The 23,431-nt window shown below is 44.7% G+C and overlaps 1 protein-coding gene across 1 annotated transcript in view; it reads right to left on the reverse strand.

Annotated features, from left to right (window-relative positions):
- Positions 1-23,431, reverse strand: part of ATG2B (autophagy related 2B) — a 1,105,913-nt gene that overhangs the window by 501,896 nt on the left and 580,586 nt on the right. The window contains exon 25 of the mRNA XM_078660122.1: positions 1,134-1,226. Within this exon, the coding sequence (XP_078516248.1) occupies positions 1,134-1,226 (93 nt within the window). The remainder of the gene's footprint in view (positions 1-1,133; positions 1,227-23,431) is intronic.

The following is a 23,431-nucleotide window of genomic DNA, read 5'->3' on the forward strand; positions in this document are numbered from 1 at the left end:
TCACCTCTCTGGCATCAGCGCAAGATTTAGGCTTGAATTTCTCTTTCAACACATATACGTTTATATAGTTTTCTACTGTTGTCTGCTGTAGCAGCATTTCTTCATGTTTCATTTCCTCTATAACACTGGGAAAAGATGAAATTTCGCAAATGTCGAAAACTCTTACCAATAACACCGCAGACAGTTGGCAGAAAGATTTGGGAGAATGAGTATAAAGACTGGGAAGAAGCACTGAGGCACCCAGGAGAAGTAGGAATTTATTTAAATTTTAAAATGATCACGCGCCAAATTTACATTGAACGTATTTTCATAGACATCAACTCCAAAAGATCAGTCTGTCCCTCAAAAGCACCAGCCTCAAAAGTAAAACACAGGAGGGTACACTCAAATGCAGCCTTTGGGAACGCAGGCTGATACAAAACTACAGGAAAAGAAATGTCTGAGGTGATAGGCAAAGAGATCCAATTGGCACCTAAACATACCAAACTAGGGGTTACAGTAGAGGAGGACCCACCAAGATACCAGAAAATGTGCTGGGGGTATGAGTCTCTTCTGGCAAAGCAAGAAATGATGAGACACTAGGGGAACCAAGTCACCCCTCACACTGGAGCAATGGAGGATTGGAATTGACATGTGCTTTAAGGGAAAAACAAAATGATATATGAAGTGAGACGATGCCCAATAACTTCCACATTATATTGGGCCCTTTGAGGGCATACCTGGGGAGTTAGAAGAAGAATTGCTGGGGAGATAAAGGCCAACAAGTCTATTGAGGGAACCCCTCCAAGACTACAGGCAAAAGGGAAATAAGTGACCGTGGGAGGTGGTAAGGCATGAAGGATTAAACAAGTGCCAAAAAGTATTCAAACTCTTAAAGAAAAATTATTATGTCTTGTATAAAAAAAGGGTCCAGGGCCACTGGATCTACATGAATATTAAATAAAGAGCAAAAATGCCTGTAACAAATGTAATTAATGTTATGTTATTTTGTGAAAAATGCAAACATAAAAAAAGGCTATTTATATCAGGGTTCAAAAAGACATCAAAGACATCTCGGAATGCTTTCTTATTTCTCTCTACACCAGTTTACATTTTCCAAGAACACACAGTTAATGAAATATGTTTACAAATACCGGAGAGTCGATGCCAGCTTATCCAAGGCAACGCTTCTGGAGATACTGAACGTTTCCACAGTCAGAAGAGCCCTGGTTGGCAAATGCAGAGGTCTAGACACAAACAAAAAGAAAAAATGTCAATCCATATTAATCACATATTATATATTTTAATTTATTCACAGTGTATGCTATATCTACCTCCAATGGCTGTCCATACAGCAAGAGGTCAGAGTGAATTGACTGAAAAGCTGAATGGGATGACTCTAATCTCAGCTCTTTGTATTTGAGGAAATTATCTTTCAATCTGCCCCTTTGCCAAAACTCAGCTATGTAAGGTATCACACATTTCTACTGGCTTTAGGGGGCCTGTGATTAATAGATGAGCTTTTTTACTGCGGCTCTGTACAAGGAACCATGAGTGAGAAGATGTTCAGCGGCCCACTCAAACGGAGGTCAACACAGATCCTAAGGTAATTATATTAAAGTAAAGTATGAGATAAGATTACATACCTGCAGTTATTTAAATTTTGTATTTTTTGCTGCCATGTAAGATCATACTTTGTAGGTCTTATTGCAACAAGCATGCGTATTTTAGTTTGAACTGCACACAGCTCTCCTAAATTAATATCAAGCCAGGAGGGTGAGGAGGACAAATGCATTTACAACTTTTTAATTAAAACATAAAATGTAATTTTGACAAATGAATAAAGAAAAGATGTTCAGTGGAGGCAATACAAATATTCAGAGTTACTAACAGTGACCACAGCTAGCACAGATGCATTCACCTAGAGAAAGCTGTGGCAACTATACAGGCTGAATCATATCCTTTACTCAAACAGACATATTTTAATCAACTCAACTATGTTTGCTGTGCAATTAAAGACCACGTGATTTATTGCTCAAAGGAAATAGTATCTTGTTTATGTCTATGTGACTGCAAACGTGGAGAATATGTAAACCGTGATGAAATATGGCTCTTTAGGGTGACAAAGGCTGAATGAACAACCGAAAAGCGTCCTTGTGGCACACACTATTTTTCAATTAAATGAAATATTTTCAAGATCGGAGTGTAGACTTTCTCTTTACTGAAGAGAAATTGTGATTTAAGTTAAAAAGAGCGTAGTGGTATCGCCGCCTTGTCTGTACCGCCAGAAATTTGGAAGCTCGCCAGCAAATCACAAACCCAGGATTGTATGTAACAGTTGGTGAGCCTCCGAGCATCACATCGGATAACTGGAGGAGGAAAAAGAAGAATGCAGCAGTATGCTCGATGCTGGGAAACATAAGGGCTACCCTTTGCGGGGACTGATGCTCTGAGGTAAGCCCTAACACTCTTGAATATTGAGGCTGCTCGGAGCCGGGCACTGCTGAAGGCTATTAGCTGAGCAATGAGATCGAGAGACTTGGTAACTGACAATACCCCTTGATTTTGATTTACAGAGTGCTGGCAGCCATTTGTGGATTATTTGAGACAAACGTTAAATAGAAAGTGTTTTGGGAGACAAGAGTGTACGTTTTTGAAATGCAGAGACTGCACAATTAACTGAAGGTGATAAGGAATTTGAATAGCACTCTTAAAGGAGCCACAAGTTAATGTACATCATGTGACTGTCTCGAGAACTAAGGGCGCCGGAATTCTGAAATTAAGTCATTCATTTCCTCTACTGCACTTTAAACTGCAAGAACTAATGCTGAGATTTTACATGGTTTTTAATAAGGACAGTCTCATAGAGGAAAATGTTGAGCATAAGTCCTTGAACATGGACAGTTTGGATCGATGCGGCCTGAGACTGATTAATTAATCAGTATGAATGGGCCCAGGGGCTCTACCAGTTTGTTGAATTGGCAAAGGACACTCACAATCTCTGAGCCAGTGAGTCAACTGGGATTTTAGAGACCATGTAATGCAGTGATTAATTTAGATTCGGAGAGAGAAACGAGAAGGGTAAAGACTAACTGAAGTTGTTCTGCTGAAATTGAACTTTTCTTTTTTTTTTTTTTATCTGAGAGCACTGAGCCGAAATGGCATGTTGGAACAACAATAACCAATAGACTAGACATCATTCTCTCTGAATTAGTATATAAATAAGACCCACATAAATTGCGCATTGACCCCACCAGGTAGGTCGCTCCCCCTCCGCACAGCACCGCCTGTGTGTCCCTGACCCTGCTGCTGAGGAAGTTCAAGCAGACCCTCCAGGATTTCGCGATTTGCTGCGAAATCGGCACTTTTGTAAAAATGCCGCAATTTTTACAAAAGTGCCCGCATTGTTACAAAAGCCGCTATATCCTGGGGGGTCTGGTAAGTAAATGTGGCAAAAACTATCTGTTGTATTGTCCGTTAGCACATTTAACCTTTCTTATTCCTCAGTCCACTGAACACTGCATCACTAGATTTTACTCCCTCTCACCAAACAGTGTATAGGATGTCATGGTTACAATCCACGATCCAAAAAATCACGGACAATCAATTTATGGCTGCCTGTGACCTCTGCTACACCACCACTGACCTTATTGATGGCATCACTACTTTGAATGCAGTTGTGAAAGTGTAGTAGTACTGTCTGCTTGTAGGTATCCATGTCAGAATACATAGAGATTAGAGGCTGCCGCATTGCACACACTAGTTAGACAAATTCCTTTGTCTAACAATTGCTGATATCACACTGCATTGTAACTTTAAACATGCATATGTCCTCACAATTGATAAATGTAAAAGTAGGTATATTTGTACTTGTCAATAATTTGTATAGACAAGCATTTGTTGTTTCAGCGATGCATGTCATTGATGAAAGAAATGGCAAAGCTATATAACACCGGACCGATTAACGAGGTGGGGTGCAAATGTAAATTCGGATCAAATCAGATGCCTTAAGTGTAGATGCCAATCGGCTGCTATCTTACACATGCTGTATACTGGTCCAGCTTTAAATGTATATTGGGAGGTAGTGGCACGGAGAGCCTCGGCAGGGTTAGGATAAGAGCAAACAGTTTCTCCTGGGAAGAAACCTCCCTTCCTTGCTTTGATGGGGCCAGTGGCCAGGAAACGGCTGTCACTCCCGGGCCTGTGGCGCATTCTTGGAGTGGCCATGTCCATGTCCTGGTGTCTTTGCTTCCGTCGGACTCTCGCTTTTCTTAAGGGGGTTCCTGTCATGTCTGAGCACTTGTGTGCGGAGGCGCCAGACGCGCGCTGGGTGAGGCGCCGCTCGTGGGACCCCTCGCGGCGCATGAGAAGCACGTGCTGGTCCGATAAATGAAGGAGAGGCACACGCTGGTACGGCCTGCACGCGGCCATTCACTACTTCTTTGTTGAGCCAAACCTACCTCCGGGATCGGCCAACAGTAATGAACAGCTCGGTCAGAGCATGGGGAGGCCCCTGCACTGCTGCACCTAAGGCCCCGCTCATACCAGATATAAGTATGAACAGACAGCCCATGAACTACGAATCAATTATTGAACATGTCATCAAAGCGGTAAGGCCCTAATTATTAGTGGCCTGTTAAATTCCGGGAATGTGTGGTAATTCCTGCTTTTGCAGCAGGCACTGCACCTTTCACAATTTTCTCCAGTTACATTTTGGCAGGTCAAACTTTCCAATTTATAGCAGGTCTGTGATGATGTTTTCCTATGTTCATGTATGTACCTTTAACTTGCTGGAACTTCCTCTCCTATGTGTTCTGATCTCGTGGAGATCCTGGAATGCATAGAAGTTCCAGCAGTCAGTTGAAGATTTCTCCTGTGGCTGAGGTTTTAATAAAAGCCTGCTCCTTTATTAATTCTGTTCCTGATTCCTCATTTCTGGCTGAATACACTACATTAATTGGCGACGATCGGGTGAACCCAGGACATCACCTCAACACAGACAAAAGGAAGAAATAGAGAACGACTCTCCTGCTCCTCCAGCGGCTGTATGCAAATGTAAGGAAGCGGAGTCTTCCCAGCGGCGGTTTAAAAAAGAAAACATGCGGTGAGGAGTTTGGTGGGCGGAATATGCTGGGAAATGTGCTGAACAGCGCGTAAAATAAATATAGAAACACTCAAGTTTAATTAACGTTTATCTCTCGAGCCGTGCCTCGAGGAGAGAAGAGACACGTAAATCTCTCGCGCTGTGTCTCGAGAAGAGAAGAGGCGTACAAACAACTGACGTATTATTCCTGACGTCTGTTTCTCATGCTGAATTTTGAGCCGCGTGAACATCTGAGACAGACGCGTGAACAGATGACAAAGTTCTGCGCGTAAGAAATAGAAGGTTTCAAACATTCGTTTGCATAACAAAGGAAAGACACGCTGCGCTCCACAAATAGAACAGAAGTTCAACGCCAAAATCTATATTACATCATAAAGCAGATTAGAAAGCTTAAGTTTTACAAATAGAACAGAAGATGAACGCTGCACTCTAAATTACATCACAAAGCAGAGAAGTAAGAATACTTGTTACAAGAAGTAAAAGATTGTGATGTCAGACTTCTGAGTAGAAATAAGAAAAAAAGGGTCATTGTGAAATAAAAGGAACTTACTGAGTTAATATATATATATTCTAAAAAAAACAACAAAAAAAACAAAGAAAGAATATTTAAATAAATTGAAATTTAGAAGAATCTCTATAAAAAAAAAAATGCAAAATGTTACTCAACCTGCTTTCTTTTTGAATACCCCAGGAGAACCAAATATAAAATGGAAAAAATGGAAGAAAATTTTTGCGGACTATGCAAGGGTATGTGGAACTAATTTAAGTGCGGAAAGAAAACTTGCTCTTCTTCTTCATTGCTTGGGGGGGGAAGGTCAAGACGTCTTAGAACATCTTCCTGATTTATCTGCTGGAGAACAACGTAATTTGAATGAATATGAAATTGCAATTGCACAACTTGACAAACATTATCTCCCGAGAGTCAGCACTATTATGGAACGTTATCATTTTGGACTAAGAGAACAAAAAAAGGATGAGACTGTGGAAGAATATGTTTCTTCATTGAGAAAGTTGGCATCTTCATGTAATTTTGGACTGACTCTAGATGAATGAATTAGAGATCAGTTTGTACTTAGGTGTGCACATGATGAGATCAGAAAGGAACTATGGTTGAAAGATGAACCACCTCTTGAGGAAGTATTGGCTATAGCGAAACAAGTGGAACATATGACAAAGTGTGTTGAAGAGTTGAAGAAAGAAAAAGAAAAAATATCTTTAAGTGAAAAAAAAGAAGAAACGAAGATTGACGAAGTTGTTTGTCAAGTGAAAAAAAAATGAGAAAAATGAGTTGCAAGGTAGTATAAAGGATAACATAGGATTAAATTCTACAAGTCAGAACTTATATACAGGACAAAATAAGTCAAGTCAAAAACCACTTTATTCGATTTAGTTAAAAATCATAAAAGCATACTACAACAATTAAAAGACAAATCGGATACATGTTAAAATTTTCATACAATACAATATGTAAAAACAGTAAAAGGGTCAGATTAAAAAGAGAAATCATCATGTGCAAAAAAGCGAAATATAACACATTTATCACAGTCCCCAATGTGTGATTCATAGTTTCCTCTAGAAGGGTCAGATTAAAAAAGAGATCATCATGTGCAAAAAAGCGAAATATACCACATTCATCACAGTCCCCAATGTTTGACTCATAATTTCCTCTTTCTGATCCGAACAGCAGCAACAAGGTAATTTGCCACACTGAACATCACCAAGGGCGTTTCAAGCATTTGCAAAAACAAAAAAGCTGGTTTCGCTTGCATGAAAGCTTTCTCTTTCAACAAAGGTACCAAATACTTCTGCCTTGGAACGTTATAAAAGGGGCAGAACAACATAAGGTGCATGTTATCTTGGATGGAAAAATTATCGCATTTGCATACAGGTGCGTCCTCAGGCTTAAACCAACCCTGTCTGTCACAGAGTACCAAATAAATCTGGTTAAATCGGAACTTAACCAGGAGCCACCTGTGAAACGGGATATTAACTAGGGCAAGATACGGTTGGATGGCTGTGCAGGTAATTGTCATATAATGTGCTCTAACCGTAGGTTTTGTTAACTGGAGTTGCTCTCTCTCCAAGATCTTAAGCTTGTAAAAGTGTTCCTTGACCCAAGCTAAATCTGCTTTTTTCAGATCCAACGGAGAGGAGAAGATCTCCGGGCGTCCAAGTTCTACTGAGCACTTATTAATATATGACAGCCAAGCAATGTCTTTATGTTTATCAAGTTTTAAACAATCCATCAGAATTTTGTGGTTAAGACCTAGGTTGTTATTGATCCAGACCCTAATCCACAAAAGAATGGGTGCCATAGAAAGGATATCAGTAATGTACCCTACTCCAAGCTCCTGGTGGACAGAAAAAGTGGCTGTCGACAGAGGGAGTCCTAACACAGAACAAAAAAACTTATTAACCTCTGTTTGAATGGTTTAAGTTTTTACATAGCCCCATAGTCCAGCTCCGTACCTAGCTATAGCCAATGATTTCGCCCTGTACAAAGCTAATAATGCACCACTTGGCTTCCCTCCAAGTCTCCTTGAGAAGCTCAAGATGGCGTTAACAGAGCTCCTCACTGCTTTGGTTTTTGCTGTTATCTGAGGAGACCAACTGCCCTTGCTGTCAAAAATTATGCCGAGGTAGGTGAAAACTTTAACATTAGTAATCACTTCCCCCTTACAATGAAAAGGTTTAGTATTATATTTAGCAGCCCCAAAAACCATAACGTGGGATTTAGAGTTATTAACCACAAGGTCGAGAGAAGACATAAAATCACTAAATGTATCTAAGAGTCTCTGGAGGCCAAGATGTGTCCTAGCTATTAAGGCGGCATCATCCGCGTACAGGAGCACTGGAATGTAGGTGTCTCCTGCACGCGGTGTGTCCACAGAAGCAGCCAAAAGGTTATTTTCCAGAGAATTTATATACAAAGTGAACAGCATAGGGGCGAGGATGCAGCCTTGCCGCACACCCCTGCCTGATTTAAACCAAGCTGTACGATGTCCCTCTTGATCCATTCTGATGGAAGCCTTCAAATCCTTGTGCAGTTCAGCTAAAAAGTAAACCAGAGGGGGATCCAATCCCATTTTTAACAGTAAACAGAGCGAAGCTGTGGGCCATGCTAAGTCAAATGCTGTGGATAGATCCATGTAGGCAACAAAAATGTCCCCCTTTTTTGCCTTTGTATACTTAGAGATTATCATATGCAAGTTTAGGCATTGGTCCTCTGTCCCTCTTCCTGTCCGAAAACCATACTGGGCGTTGGACAAAATATCATTTTCTAATGTTCAATTATTAATTTTAGCCAACAGTACTTTACCCAGGATCTTCATAGAAGAATCCAACAAGGAAATAGGGCGATAGCATTTGGGGTCACTTCTTAGTCCTTTTTTAAAAATTGGGACAATGATTGAACATGTCCAGGTATTAGGGAAACCCCCTACAAGTACATGATTAAACACATTCCTTAATATCGTAGCCCACATATCCGGATTTGATTTATAAAAATCTAGAGGAACCCCATCGGGTCCCGGGGCTTTACTCTTGGCAGAACCAATTATCGCGGTCTTAACTTCAATTTCATTAAAATCTAGATTGGGTTGCATGTCAGAATAACAGGGTATATGGAATGTTTCATAGGCTTGATTGCTCCCATAGATAGCTGAGAAATGATTAAGCCACTCTAATTCTGGTATATTTGCCTCAAGGTCTAAATTACATGATTGGGCAAATAAAGGGTTATTTATTATAGACCAGAATTTAGAACTGTGTTTAAGGGTGGTTGAATCCATTAAAGCGTCCCAGGCTTCTTCTTTTACGGCTTTTTTACGTGTTTTTACCGCCTCAGCATATTTTTTCCTTAGCTGCGCTACCACTAGCTTATTTCTGGGGGAATGTTTGAGCGCTGCCATCAAAGCAGAGTGAGCTTTCGAACAAGCATGGTCGAACCAACCAGAGACTGGGGCAGGTCCCCTCTTTGGGCTAAGTGTAAGCTCTTCTTCCACCTTAGAGCAGATAGCCTCAAAGGCGGCGACTATCTCTTTACCCCCCCTTTCAGGGTCTCTACAAATCTGAAGTTCCACCATCATGTCTTGTTCGATAAGATTTAAAAAGTCCTTTGGGCAAACTTTACACCATTTTAATCGCCTCCCTTGGTCTTTGCTCTTAACATTCTTCACAGAAGTGACCATCAAAGCTCCTTTGAGCAGTCCAAGCGACCCATCCAGAGTTAAACACACCGGGTTGTGGTCACTAAATCCACTTTCAATAGCATTATAAAAATGAACATAATGGAGGAGTCCTGGGGATAAAAAAATGTAATCAATAATAGATTCGCTACCCCTCGCATTATATGTGGCCACACGATCATTCGAATCAGAAAAGCCCGGTTCATATAGATCATTTGCAGATAATAGATGTTCCATAGCTGATCCCTTCAGATTATGCTCAAAGTGGGGGGGAGTCGTAAGGTCAGGCCCATTAAAGTCTTTGATCTGACAGTGCAAACAACAGGACAAAATAACAAATTTGCCTGTTTTAGATGTGGACAAATAGGTCATTTGGCGAATTCACCAATTTGTCCAGCATTGAGAATTGTATGCAACTCGTGTGGGAGGAAAGGTCATTATGCAAAATTGTGTAGAACGAAAGTATTTAGGCCTGAAATGACAAAGAAGAGATGGAGTCAGTGTCAGCCACAAATTAGAACCATTACTTTTGAGATAAAATGTGAAGTGGCTGATCATCCAACACATTTGGTAAAAGTGGAAAATGTTATGATTAACTTTAAATTTGATTCATGTTCACGCATAACATTGAATGATGAAGAATTGTTTAATGCACATTTTGTTGGGAAAGTAAAAATGATGAGATCTGACTTGAGACCACTTGGGTATGGAGATAAACCAATTAAGATGCTTGGTTGTTTTATGGCTGAGATAGAACTTGGGAATAGAATAATCGTGGGTAAGATTTATGTTGCAAAGAAGGGCGATACATTACTAGGCTGGGTGCATCAGGGTCAACTTGGTGTGACTTTGAATCCGAATGCTAATCCCCAAGTACAAATTCAACAAGTAGATATAAATGAAATGAAAGATGGAGAAGTAGATTTGGGTGAAGATTTGGCAAGTAAATTCCCAAATGTGTTCAGGGAAAGTTTGGGTTGCTTGAAAGGATATAAACATCACATTAGATTGAGAGAGAATGCTGTACCGATAGTAGCGAAGGTAAGAAGAATACCTTTAATGGAGCAAGAGAAGGTGAAAGAAGAAATTGATAAGTTGTTGAAGAATGGTGTGATTGAGCAGGTAGAGGCCACTAAATGGTTGGCTCCCGTAGTTGTTGTTAAGAAACCAACTGGTGAGATTAGGCTTTGCATTGATCTCAGATCCTTAAATAAAGAAGTGGTAGTTGACAGATTTCCACTTCCGAATATTGATGAGATGGTGAGTACATTAGAGGGAGCTAAGTTTTTCACCACTTTGGATCTCGCTTCGGCGTATCATCAAGTAGTGTTAGATGAATCTTCTCAGGATTTAACAGCGTTTGTCACTCCCATGAGCACTTATAGGTATAAGAGAATGTCTTTTGGCCTTGTGTCTGCCGCTTCGGTGTTTCAAAGAATAATGGCAAGGATTCTGAAGGGGTTATCTGGAGTGAGATGTTATCAGGATGATTTACTGATTTATGGAAACAGTATAAAAGAACATTATGGTCGTGTCTGTGCAGTTCTCAAGCGTTTGGAGGATGCGGGAATGACACTTAAAAAAAACCAAGTGTAAGTTTGGTGTAAAAGAAGTAAATTACTTGGGTCATAGAATAACTAGTCAAGGTATTTTTCCAAAAAAAAGAGTTAGTGGACACCATTAACAAGGTAAAGGAGCCAGTGAACAAGGAGGAATTAATTTCCTTTCTTGGCATGGTAGAGTTTTATGGTAAATTCATTTGTAATTTTACAGATAAAACTCAGTCTTTGAGAAGATTGACATCAAGAAATGTTGAGTATGAATGGACAGATGAGTGTAAAAAGGAATTTAATGGCATTAAGTGTGAGTTGAACAAAGCACCCTCACTTCAGGCTTTTGTACCAGGTTTACCTACAATTTTATTTACAGATGCGAGTGGAAAAGGACTTGGTGCTGTTCTAGTACAGAGAAGAAATGGAAAAGAGAACTTGATTTGTTGTTCATCAAGGTGTTTAAGAGGCTCAGAATTGAATTATTCTGTTATAGAAAAGGAGTCTCTTGCCATCTATTGGGCTTTGAGGAAGTTGAAGAATTTAATTTGGGGGACGAAAATACTTATATTTTCGGATCATAAACCTTTGAAAGAGATTTTTGATAAAAGAGGGTTGGATGCAATTTCGTCTAGGATTAGGAAATGGATTGTTTCTTTACAAGAGTTTGATTTTTCTGTTGATTATATTCCAGGTGTGTCAAACAAATCAGCTGATTGTCTGTCGAGAATGGTAGGTAAGGAAAATGTTGATGAGGATGATGATTGTGGTGTTTGTGATGATTCTATAAGTGGTTGTGAGATTACAGAAGGGGCAATTGAAGAGAAAGAATGGAGAGATGAGTTAGAGAAGGATGAAGAGATTAAAAAGGTGATGCTTTCCCTAAGTAGTAACTCACGGTTAGAAAAACCTTGGATCTTAGTTTCGGATGAACTTTCAACTAATTCTGGATTCTTAACCCGTGGTACTAAGATGGTGCCACCTTTGGGAATTAGAAATAAATTATTGTCTCATGCACATTCAGGACATCTTGGAATTGTTAAAACAAAAGAGATTTTACGAATGCAGTTTTGGTGGCCTGGCATGGATCTAGAGATTGAGAGGCTGGTGAGAGATTGTCCAGAGTGCTGTGCTAGCGATAAGATATTAAAAACGAAGCAAATGGGGGCGGAGCCGGGCCAGCGGCCAAGATGGTCGCACGAGTGCCCGGCTCCGCCGGCTCTCCTCTCCCGCCGCCTGTTTTCCCGTCAGCCCCGCACAACTTTGGAGCTTTCGTGTGTCGGAGGGGGTGCCGAGTGGATGAGTTCGCCTCCGAGCGCTCTCCGTGCCTCGGGAGCGGAGTTACGGCTATTTGTGTTCCTGGCCTGTGAGCGACTTCCAGCCGGGCCCTGGCATGATTGCGCCGCCGCCAGCGAGATCCACAACGTCGGATGCAGAGCTTCAGAAGGAACCGCCCCACAATTGAACAGGTCAGCCCGCCCCTGTAGACTTGGCTCCAGCGCTACCCATGCACCGGGAGGACAGAACGTACGCTGCTTTTCGCGCCGGTTTGGTGTCCCCCCCCCCCTCTCCTTAATGGACTTCTTCGACCCCTACTTGTTGCTGGCTGCTTGGATGGCGTGCTGCCTGGCCTGCAAGGGGCTGCCTACTCCACATTTTCGCTGCGTGGGGCTGGCTCCGGCGCGGCACCACCAATGCGCCCTTTCGGATCGTGGGGGTTCGATCATGTTTATTCACATGCTGTGGGGCACAGACACTACTATGTAGTGCGTGGGACTGCCGACTCCCTCTCCCCCTTTTATCGGGCTTGGGGCGGGCGGCCATGACACTTGCTTTGGCGGCACTGGGATTTGAAGTCCCCCCGACGAGTGGTGATTTGATCGGTTGAGCCCACAGTATGTGTTGGAAGTGCACGCGGTGAAGGCTGGGGAGTAGAGTGGACGTCCCCCGTGCGCTGACAGGGAGGAGCTGGAATTGCATTACTGCGGGGGGCGCCGGACAGCACCAGAACGGAGAGACGCATCGTCGCGGGCATTTTGAGTACGAGACTTTGCCCGTGCAGCCTTTGCTCGGACCTTTATTGCATATGTTTGGTGTTGGGACCCTGCTCCGTTTTTTCTTGGCGACGTGGGAGAATGTTTGCGCTAGTATCACTTCTTGTGTGCTCTTCATTGACTGCCTACTTGACACTTGTTCATAAGCCTACGTTGGATGCTCGGAGAGTCCGCTGATCTCATTTGCAACATTATCCTTTTATTTGTTTATCCTGATGTCGAGCTTTGCAACCACGAAATGGCCGTCCTGATTTTCCTATCTACTGTGCTTGGAAAGAAGACGCAAAATGGCGGCGGTGCCCCTGACGGTGCGGCTTCTTGTAACATTGCAGGACATTCTGTTCCTTTTACGTTGGCGTGCCCGCTCACTGTGCTGATTCACTTGTGTTTTCTCGCTTGTAACTTTGTGCCATGTTTCTATTCTGGCCGGCAAATTGTATGTACAACAATGACACTTGGCTCCCTTTTTCCCTGGCATGGAGAGTTTTGCATATTGCCTGATTAGCTTGCGGGGGTGAGCTGTATAACTGACTTTGTCCCTGCTTATGGTTTTTGTATTTCATTATTCGTCACACTATTATTGCAGGGGTGCGGGACCCGGGGGGGGGGGGGTCGGGTTCCTTGTTAGGGGCCCCCCTAGCTTCTTTTCCCCTTCTGTGGGGTTTTCGATCATTTTCTTCTCTTTTTCCCTTTATTTCGTGTTGGATATTGTCTTTCTCTTTCCTCTTGCCTCTTTCTTTCTATATTTCGGGTTTAGACTTTGGGCGACAGGCACGCTGCTAGGGGGGTGGGCCGTGGCCATATGCAGTGGTGCAGGGTGGGGGGATGGGGGTGGGGTATTGTTTTTGATTCCTTTTAGTTCCATGGCCTCTTTCATGTTGTTATTTTTGCTTTTCTTTCCCTTTCTCTTCCCTCTTTTTTTCTTTTTTGTGGGTCGGATTCTAGGCACGTCATTGTGCGTTTCTCTAGTTCAGTACAGGGGTCTCTGTTCTACTGCTTAATTACGTGGCGGGCGGGTATTGTCTGGGCAGGGGTCTGACCTGTTTGTCGTCTATCCTGATTGTACGTTTTGCTATGCATACCCTGCCTATGATGGTCCTGCCGTAAATATCCTGTCTCGAGTGTAACCCTAGTGTTAGCGATGTTTAATGATGTGATATCCGATCCTGCTTTTCTTCTTTTTAAAACAACAAAACGAAACCTTTCTGATCCTGTGACCATGTTCCATTCGGCTCTCCTGAGTTGCGCATCGATACTGTGAGGTGTACTATTGCTTTGATCCTGATTTACATTGTTTGACTGTATTACCTCTGTGCCCTTGCTTCACCGTGCCGTCTGCCGGACTTTGACTGTAACTGTGAAATGTCAATAAAGGTTTTTAAAAAAAAAAACAAAAAAAAACGAAGCAAATGCCAATGGTGAAGAGATTACTACCAAAACATCCTTGGGATGAATTGGCTATAGATATAATTGGTCCTCTATCAGGTGTAAGTGATACACCTTATCTTTTTGTGTTGATGGATTTGTATTCTAGGTGGATTGAGGTGTGTGTTGTCAGAGAGATTACTTCGGAAGAGGTGATCAAGTTTCTGGATACTCTTTTTAAGAAAGAGAGTTTTCCAAATAGTCTTCTTTCAGATAATGGGCCACAATTTTGTTCAAGAGTCTTTGAGAATTACATGAAGAGGTGTGGTGTGGTACATAAGAGATGTTCACTGTATCATCCCGAAACAAATGGTGCAGTTGAGAGAGTCAATAAAACTCTGAAAGAAGCAATTCAGTTAGCTAGGTCATCTGGCTTAAATTGGAAGACTATCCTTCAAGAAAGAATTAATGCTTACCGTTTTGCACCTCATCCAACAACTGGAAGATCACCGTTTGAATTGTTTAAAGGGAGAGCTCCCAACACTTGGTTGTGTCCTGGGTGGATGGAGCTCAACAAAGGTTTGGTTGATAATGGGATTGGTGAGTGGCGTTGGAAAGAAGAAAGAAAACTAGATGAAAGGAAGGAGTATTATGATAAAAGAAAATGTGTGAGTGTACAGAAGATTTTTGTGGGTGATCTTGTTCGGATAAAAGCTCCAGTTGGTTGCAGATCCTGGTCGAAGTATACTGATGTGAGAGCTGTGGTGAAAGTTTTTAGGAATGCCATTAAAACTGAGGATGGAAGAATATGGAATAGGAGTAGAGTGGTTGTGGTTAGGTCAAAGTTTCCTGCACAAGATTTGTCCTGTGAAAGTGAAGGATTACATCGTCCAACCTTCAATTTATCTTCATCTTCTCTCAGGAGTCAAAGAGTACGTAGACCTCCTGTTTATTTGAGGGACTATTCATTATAAGTCTTCTTCTATGTCTCCTATTCATATGAAGCTCTATTTATTACGTTCTTCTTTCTCTACATGTTTCTTTTGTTAGAATGTGTTATTTCATGCCTTTCCTTGGGAGGGAGATGTGTGATGATGTTTTCCTATGTTCATGTATGTACCTTTAACTTGCTGGAACTTCCTCTCCTATGTGTTCTGATCTCGTGGAGATCCTGGAATGCATAGAAGTTCCAGCAGTCAGTTGAAGATTTCTCCTGTGGCTGAGGTTTTAATAAAAGCCTGCTCCTTTATTAATTCTGTTCCTGATTCCTCATTTCTGGCTGAATACACTACATTTTGGCAGGTCAAACTTTCCAAACTTTAGCAGGTCGTGGAGGGTATCATCAGTAAAGCCTGGGACATGAGGATTTTGGTGTAGTAAGCCGCAAAACCGAATTGTTATGCCCCATTTTGAAGGCAAAACGTATACCAGGTAATAATTATCGCACACGATTAACCCTAGACAACTTGGGGGCATATGTATGAAGCCCATTTTCAATAAATCAATCAATCAATCAATCATATCATTTATAAAGCGCACTACTTACCCGTGAGGGTCTCAAGGCGGTGAGGGCGGCTGCTAATTCTCGAAGAGCCAGGTCTTGAGGAGTCTTCTGAAGGGCAGCAGGTCTTGGGTCTGCCATAGGTGTGTGGGGAGGGTGTTTCAGGTCTTAGCAGCGAGGTGGGAGAACGATCTGCTGCCAGAGGTCGCTCTTCGGATGCGGGGGACTATGGCGAGGGCAAGGTCAGCAGAGCGGAGCTGGTGGGTGGGGGTGTAGAAGCTGAGTCGTCTGTTGAGGTACGTTGACCCGGTGTTGTGGAGTGCCTTGTGTGCGTGGGTGAGGAGCTTGAAGGTTATCCTCTTGTTGACGGGGAGCCAGTGCAGGTCTCTCAGGTGGGGTGTGATGTGGCTTCGGCGAAGTATGTCGAGGATCAGGCGTGCCGAGGCGTTCTGGATGTGTTGAAGCCGTCTCAGGAGTTTGGCCGTGGCTCCTGCGTAGAGGGCGTTTCCGTAGTCCAACCTGCTGCGGACGAGGGCCTGGGTGACCGTTCTTCTCGTTTCGGTGGGGATCCACTTGTAGATCCTGCGGAGCATGCGGAGGGTGTTGAAACATGAGGAAGAGACGGCGTTGACCTACTTAGTCATGGAGAGGGTGGAGTCGAGGATGACCCCCAGGTTGCGTGCGTGGTCGGTGGGTGTTCTCGATGACCTTCACCGGGAACGGGAGAAGGGAGATGGGCCGGAAGTTCTTGAGGTCCTTGGGGTCTGCCTTGGGTTTCTTGAGTAAGGCGTTGATCTCGGCGTGCTTCCAGCTCTCCGGGAAGGTTGCTGTCTTGAAGGAGATGTTGATGACTTTCCGGAGATGGGGTGTGATGGCTGTGCTGGCTTTCTTGAAGATGTGGTATGGGCATGGGTCTGACGGAGATCCGGAGTGGATGGTGTTCATGATCGTGATGGTGTCGTCGTCGTTGATGTTGGTCCAGGAGAGTATGCGGTTGGTGCTGGTGGTGGTCGTGGGGGAAGAGGGCTCAGTGTTTGTTGGGGCAGTCGTGGCGTTGAAGCTGTTGTGGATGTCTGCAATCTTGCGGGCAGTCTTTTGCTTTTCGAGGGAAACAAGGTGTCTACATTGTAAATAAACCAAATATAAATAGCTTCATGTTGTTAAATAACTAAAAAAACTAAGATATCTGTGTTTGATGTAGGACAAATGGCCAAATAAAATGCCGCAAAATTGTCACTAAATTTCCATATTTGTGCCGCTAAATTTCCATTTTTGTGCCGCTAAATTTGCTAATCCATGCCGCTATATTCTGGGAGGTCTGGTTCAAGGCCCTCCACCCCCACAGGCTACCACCTGTGCCTCATCCCTAATGGCCAATGGTAGGGCGTAGGTATTTGTTCATCTTCCGCTTTATTGCTTTTATTGCATTACCTGTATTTTCATTGTTGTGTCTGTGACTGCTGTTGTCTATCTTCCCCCGCTGCCTGTATGTGGTCAGTGCCCCTTTTCCTTCCCTCTGTTCCCCTAGCTGTCTCCGTGCTCCATCTGCCCGGTCTTTCCTTCTGTTCCCCTCGCTTCCCCTGTGTCTCTGCCCGGTTTACCCTTCTATTCCCCTCGCTGCCCCCGTGCCTCTCTGCCCGTTCTGCCTTCTGTTCTTAGCTGCCCCAGTATTTCTGTGATCTGTATTTTGCCTCTGTGCCACTCGTTTTTCCGGTATTTCTGTGCCCTTTTGCCTTCTGTGCTACTCGTTTTTCCTTCGTTTTTGTGCCCTTTTTTCCTTCTGTTCCACTCGTTTTTTGTGCCCGTCTGCCTTCTGTGCCACTTGTTTTTCCCCTCGTTTTTGTGCCTCTTTTGCCTTGTTCCATTCGTTTTTTGTGCCCTTCTGCCCTCTGTTCCACTCGTTTTCTGTGCCCTTCTGCCCTCTGTGCCTCTCGTTTTTCACTTGTTTTTGTGCCCCTTTTGCCTTCTGTTCCACTCGTTTTTGTGCCCTTCTGCCCTCTGTTCCACTTGTTTTTTGTGCCCTTCTGCCCTCTGTGCCACTCGTTTTTCCCTCGTTTCTGTGCCCCTTTTGCTTTCCTTTCCACTCGTTTTTTGTCCCCTTTTGCCTTCTGTGCCACTCGCTTTTCCCACGATTTTGTGCCCCTTTTTCCTTCTGTTACCTTCGTTGTCCCTCAACCACTCGCCGCTGCGTCCCCTGTGGCCCCGCCCCCCTGATGGCCCACTGCCCATTCGCTGCCCCCGCCTCCTGCCTCCCAGCTGCTCCTCCCTCCCACCTCTCCATATATGTCAGCCGCTGTGCGGCCGCACCCAGTGCCAGAACCCCTGGCACCCGCACCCGCCACCACGACCGCCGCTACTACGACGCCAGCACTCTGCACGCTCTCAACTCTGGACGCAGCCACACCTGCTTCAAGGCTGCCCCGAAACGCGCACACGGCCCCTTCACCTGCCGGAACTGCAGCTACACCAGCCTGAGAGCCGACAAACCACCCGCCAAGAAAGACCCCAACCACCTCCGATGCATACTACTGAACACCCGCTCTGCACGTAAGCATGCCGTCAAGCTCTGGGGCCTGCTCGACACAACATCCCCTGACATCGCCTTCCTGACAGAGACCTGGTTTAACGACTCCTCCGCACCTGACATCGCCATAGCCATCCCAGGCGGCTAGAAGATCACCCGCAGATACCGCACCAACGGAGTCAGAGAAGGAAACGCCATCGTCCACAAGAACAGCATCAGGGTCTCGACTAGCACCGGCGACGCACTCAGCACCGCCGAACACATGCATTTCCAGATCCACACAGACCCTAACTCCAACCTCAGAGGCACCCTTGTCTACCGCCCCCCCCGGACACCGCCCCCAGTTCTGCGACTCCATCGCCGACTTGATCAGCAGGCACACCCTGACCTCCGCCGACTACATCCTCCTCAGAAACCTAAACTTTCACCTTGAGAACAACAATGACAACAACTCCACAACCCTGATCGATAACCTCGCCAACCTCGGACTGAAGCAAGTCGTCACAACGCCCACCAACTTCGCCGGCCACACGCTCGATCCAGTCTTCTCCTCAAGCCCGCACGTCTCCGTCAACCACACCACCGAACTCCCCTGGACAGACCACTGCTGCATCCACTTCGCCTTGCAGAAGCCCGACATACACCACCACACCCAACAGATCCCCCGCCGCTGCTGGAGCAAAATCACCGAAGACCAACTAAATGCAAACCTCACTCTCAACCCACCACCGAACCCTCCAACACCGACGACGCTACTCACTGCCTCAGACGCTGGATCAAGGACTGCGCCAACACCCTCGCCCCGCTGAAGAAACCCCCCCACAGAGACACCAGCAAGAGGGCGAGCTGGTTCACTCCAGAACTCCTAGCTTCCAACCAAGCCTGCCGGAAACTAATAAAGAAATGGCACAGTGAACAAACTCCGGACAGCCACGCAGCACACAAGGACGCCATCCGCAACCACCACCACCTCATCAGGGCAGCCAAGAGGCCCTCCTTCAAAGACCGCCTCGACAACAATGCACACAATAGCAAGGAGCTCTTCAACATCGTGAAGGAACTCTCCAAACCCAGCTCCAACACCAACGATATCCCGCCGTCGCATGCCCTGTGTGACTCCCTCGCCACCTTCTTCCACCGCAAGATAGCAGACATCCACAACAGACCCAACAAACAGCAACACAACAGACCCTTTGCACACCATCGACCACGTCCCCCTGCTAGCCTGGGCCAGCGAGAGCATCGATGACACCATCAAGACCTTGCGCAAAATCCACTGCGGCTCTCCGTCAGACCCATTTCCGCACCACGTCTTCAACAGAGCAAGCAGCTCCATCGCACCCCACCTGCGCAACGTCATCAATCTCTCCCTCGAGACCGTGACCTTCCCAGAGATCTGGAAACACGCCGAGATCAACGCCCTACTCAAAAAACCTAAGGCAGACCCAAGAGCCCTCAAGAACTTCCGGCCCATCTCTCTGCTCCCCTTCCTGGCCAGGGTCATCTAGAAAACCGTCAAAAGACAGCTAACCCGATACCTCGAAGAAAACAGAATCCTGGACCCTTCCCAGTCAGGGTTCCGCAGCAACCAAAGCACTGAGACTGCCCTCATCGCCGCCACCGATGACATCAGGACCCTGCTGGACAACAGCGAGACCGCAGCACTGATCCTCCTAGACCTCTCCGCCGCCTTCGACATCGTCTGCCACCGTACACTACGCGCACGCCTCCACGTCGCAGGGATTTGAGACAAGGCTCTGGATTGGACCACCTCCTTCCTCTCCGGGAGAACCCAGAGCATCCGCCTCCCCATTCCAAAGCCTCTGAGATCATCTGCGGCGTATCCCAGGGATCCTCCCTCAGCCTGACGCTGTTCAACATTTACATGGCCCCACTTGCACACGTAGCCCGACAGCACGACATCAACATAATCTCCTACGCCGACGACACTCAGCTGATCCTCTCCCTCACCAAGGACCCCATCACCGCCAAAGCCAACCTCCACGAAGGAATGAAGGCCGTCGCCGACTGGTTGAAGATCAGACGTCTGAAGCTGAACTCGGACAAGACGGAGGTCCACATCCTCGGCTGCAACCCTTCCGCCTGGGACGACTCCTCGTGGCCAACGGCACTGGGGGCAGCCCCGATACCCATCGACCGTGCACGCAACTTGGGAATCATCCTCGACTCAACGCTCTCAATGACCAAGCAAGTCAACGCCGTCTCCTCCTCCTGCTTTAACACCCTCCGCATGCTCCGCAAGATCTACAGATGGATCCCGACAGATACAAGAAAGACAGTCACCCAGACCCTCGTCAGCAGCAGACTCGACTACGGAAACGAGAGGACGTGGGAGCGCCGACCAAGCTCATCAAACTACTACAACGCATCTAAAACGCCTCAGCACGACTGATCCTCGACGTACCACGCAATGGCCACATCACCCCCCACCTGAGAAACCTGCACTGGCTCCCCGTCAACAAGAGGATATCCTTCAAGCTCCTCACCCACACACACAAGGCACTCCACAAGACCGGCCTAGCCTACCTCAACAGATGGCTCTCCTTCTACATCCCCAACCGCCAGCTACACTCCGCCGACCTCTCCCTCACCACCGTCCCGCGCATCGCAAGAACAACCACCGGTGGGAGAACCTTCTCCCACCTCGCCCCCAAGACATGGAACACCCTCCCACTGAGCCTACGACAGACCCAATACCTGCTGACCTTCAGGAGGATACTCAAGACCTGGCTGTTCGATCAGTAGCCCCCCCCCCAGCGCCTTGAGACCCTCTCGGGTATGTAGTGCGCTTTACAAATGATTGATTGATTGATTGATTGAATATGTGCTGAGCAATTGCCTTTCTGGCCGTATGCAGATTGATCTATGGAAATACTTGCAGACCTTCTGACACCGTACATGCCTTCTCGCCTCCTGCGCTCCTTCAATTAATTCCTAGAGGTCATTCCGCGGGTTAAGAAAGCTAGAGCAGGAGGACGTTCATTTCGTGCTTTAGCTCCTAAACTTTGGAATTCTCTTCCAATGAACATTAGAAGCATTTACAATCATATAGCCTTTCACAAGGCTATAAAAACCTATCTATTCGCTAATTAATAGGCTGTGGTGGTGCCTCGGTCGGTCTTCCTTTTGCTGTCGGTGCTTAGCGCTGGGACGGCCCTTTGCTGGGGCAGCCACGAGCTATACAAATTTTATAACATAACATAAGATCTTCATTTCCCACAATGCCTGTTAATGGATTATGAGTATTAACTGACAAATTAGAAAAGAGCTCACCCACTGTCAACAAGACAGAGAGCCGAAATGCATTGGTGGAGTTTGAGGAGATGCGGATGATTCTTGTCAATAATTAATTGGAAATGATAGCCTCCGAGGAGTGTAGGGTCATCTTTTTGTGGACAGACAGACAGACACAAGGACAATTTTTTTTAAAGGTACCATATGGTAAGGACTACAAATATACAAGAAAGAGAAAAATACTTTCCAAAGTGAAATTAATGGGTTTAGGATCAGTGATAAATGTAAAACATAAAAAAATACGATTTAGACTAGGGACTTTACCGCTCTTTTCCTTTTCAAATAAATGTAAATCTGAAGGATGCACTGCCCGTAATTACAAGGAAGAGACAGAGCTACATGTCTTCTTCTTCTGCCCCGCTTACACACAGTCTCGGCAGAGCTGGCTTATTCAACTATGCAGGAACCTAGGCTTTGTACATTGTGCTGCGGCACTCAGAGTCCTAAAGTATGACACTCATGCCCCCATTGTTTTCATCGTATCTCGCTTTTTAAACTCAATGTGGCATGCATGGCGGACCTTTTTAAACCAGTAACCCCGATTGTCATTTATATTCATTCCATTCTTTTTATCTTGGTATTACTCCCTTAATTCTAACTGTTCTATTGGTAACGTTTTTTTGGAACTATGCCTTTTTAACTCATGATTGTATTGCATTTTAACATCTGATCAGGACTAGGTCCTAGGAAAACTTAAAATGCACTTTACCATGGCCAATAGGATTTTAATTGTACAGTTTTTTTTATTGTCACTTGAATTAACTGTATGGCTATGTACAATTTTATGACTCAATTGTTTTTATGACTATGTACTTTTATGGTTCTTGTGACCGAAATAAAGTTATTGAATGGAAAATACAATTGAAAATCTTCATTAAATCTAACTAGGAGGATGATACAAACAAAATATCTGAATTGTAAAACCCCATACACTATACATGCCTCAATGTACACTTTTAATATGGTTTGCAGTGGAAGCAGTAAATAATCGGTATAATGGAGTGTTGTGGAGGGGAGCAGAGTGGAGGGGTGTAGAGTGGAGGGGCGTAGAGTGTAGTGGTGTAGAGTTTAGTGATTTTGAGTATAGTAGAGTTGAGTGGAAGGACATGGAGTGGAGTACAGTGGTGTGGAGTAGAGCGGTCTGGACTAAAGTGGTGTGGTGGGGAGTAGAATGGCGTGGAGTAGAGTTGAGTGGCACAGAGTGGTATGGCGTATGGTGCCTGAAAGTGGAGGGGTATAGAGTGCCATAGAGTGGAGTAGAGTGTTGTAGTGTGGAGAGAGGTGGAGAGTGGAGTGTGAATGGTGTGGTAGCGCACTGACATTACAGTAAACACATTTTTTATTGAAATGACCATTACATTAGCATAGGCATACAGTTTTACTGATGAAATTATATAGGTTACCAACGATAATATAGCATCACCTAGTGTATTGATTTGTTTTTATAGTATTCAACTATTTGTTTCAACAACACTTCAGAAGTACAAAAAATCTGCTTCCTTTATTTTACTTTCCTAATTCTGATATATTCAAAAAATGTTTTCAGAGTTGATTTACAGACATTTAAATTTAGTGTGTGCTAGAAAAAAAGCCTTTCCTTTCACATCCCCAGATTGTCACAGATATCCTCTCATTTTGTAGTCAGAGAAAAAGGTGAATACCAAGCTCCCTCAGAAGACAGAACATGACATTTGACCTCTATTTTTAAATGTGTACAGAAAAAGTGACAAGATAAGAACAAAATGTAAAGGCCTGGCTACAGAAAGTGAGCACTTGTGGAAGAATACAGTAAACAGGCTATGCTCCACGGGATGGACAAAGACATGCTGGACAGCCTAAAACATAATGCCAG

Source organism: Lissotriton helveticus, chromosome 9 (assembly GCF_964261635.1).
Source record: "Lissotriton helveticus chromosome 9, aLisHel1.1, whole genome shotgun sequence".
In the NCBI taxonomy this organism is placed as follows: Eukaryota; Metazoa; Chordata; class Amphibia; order Caudata; family Salamandridae; genus Lissotriton; species Lissotriton helveticus.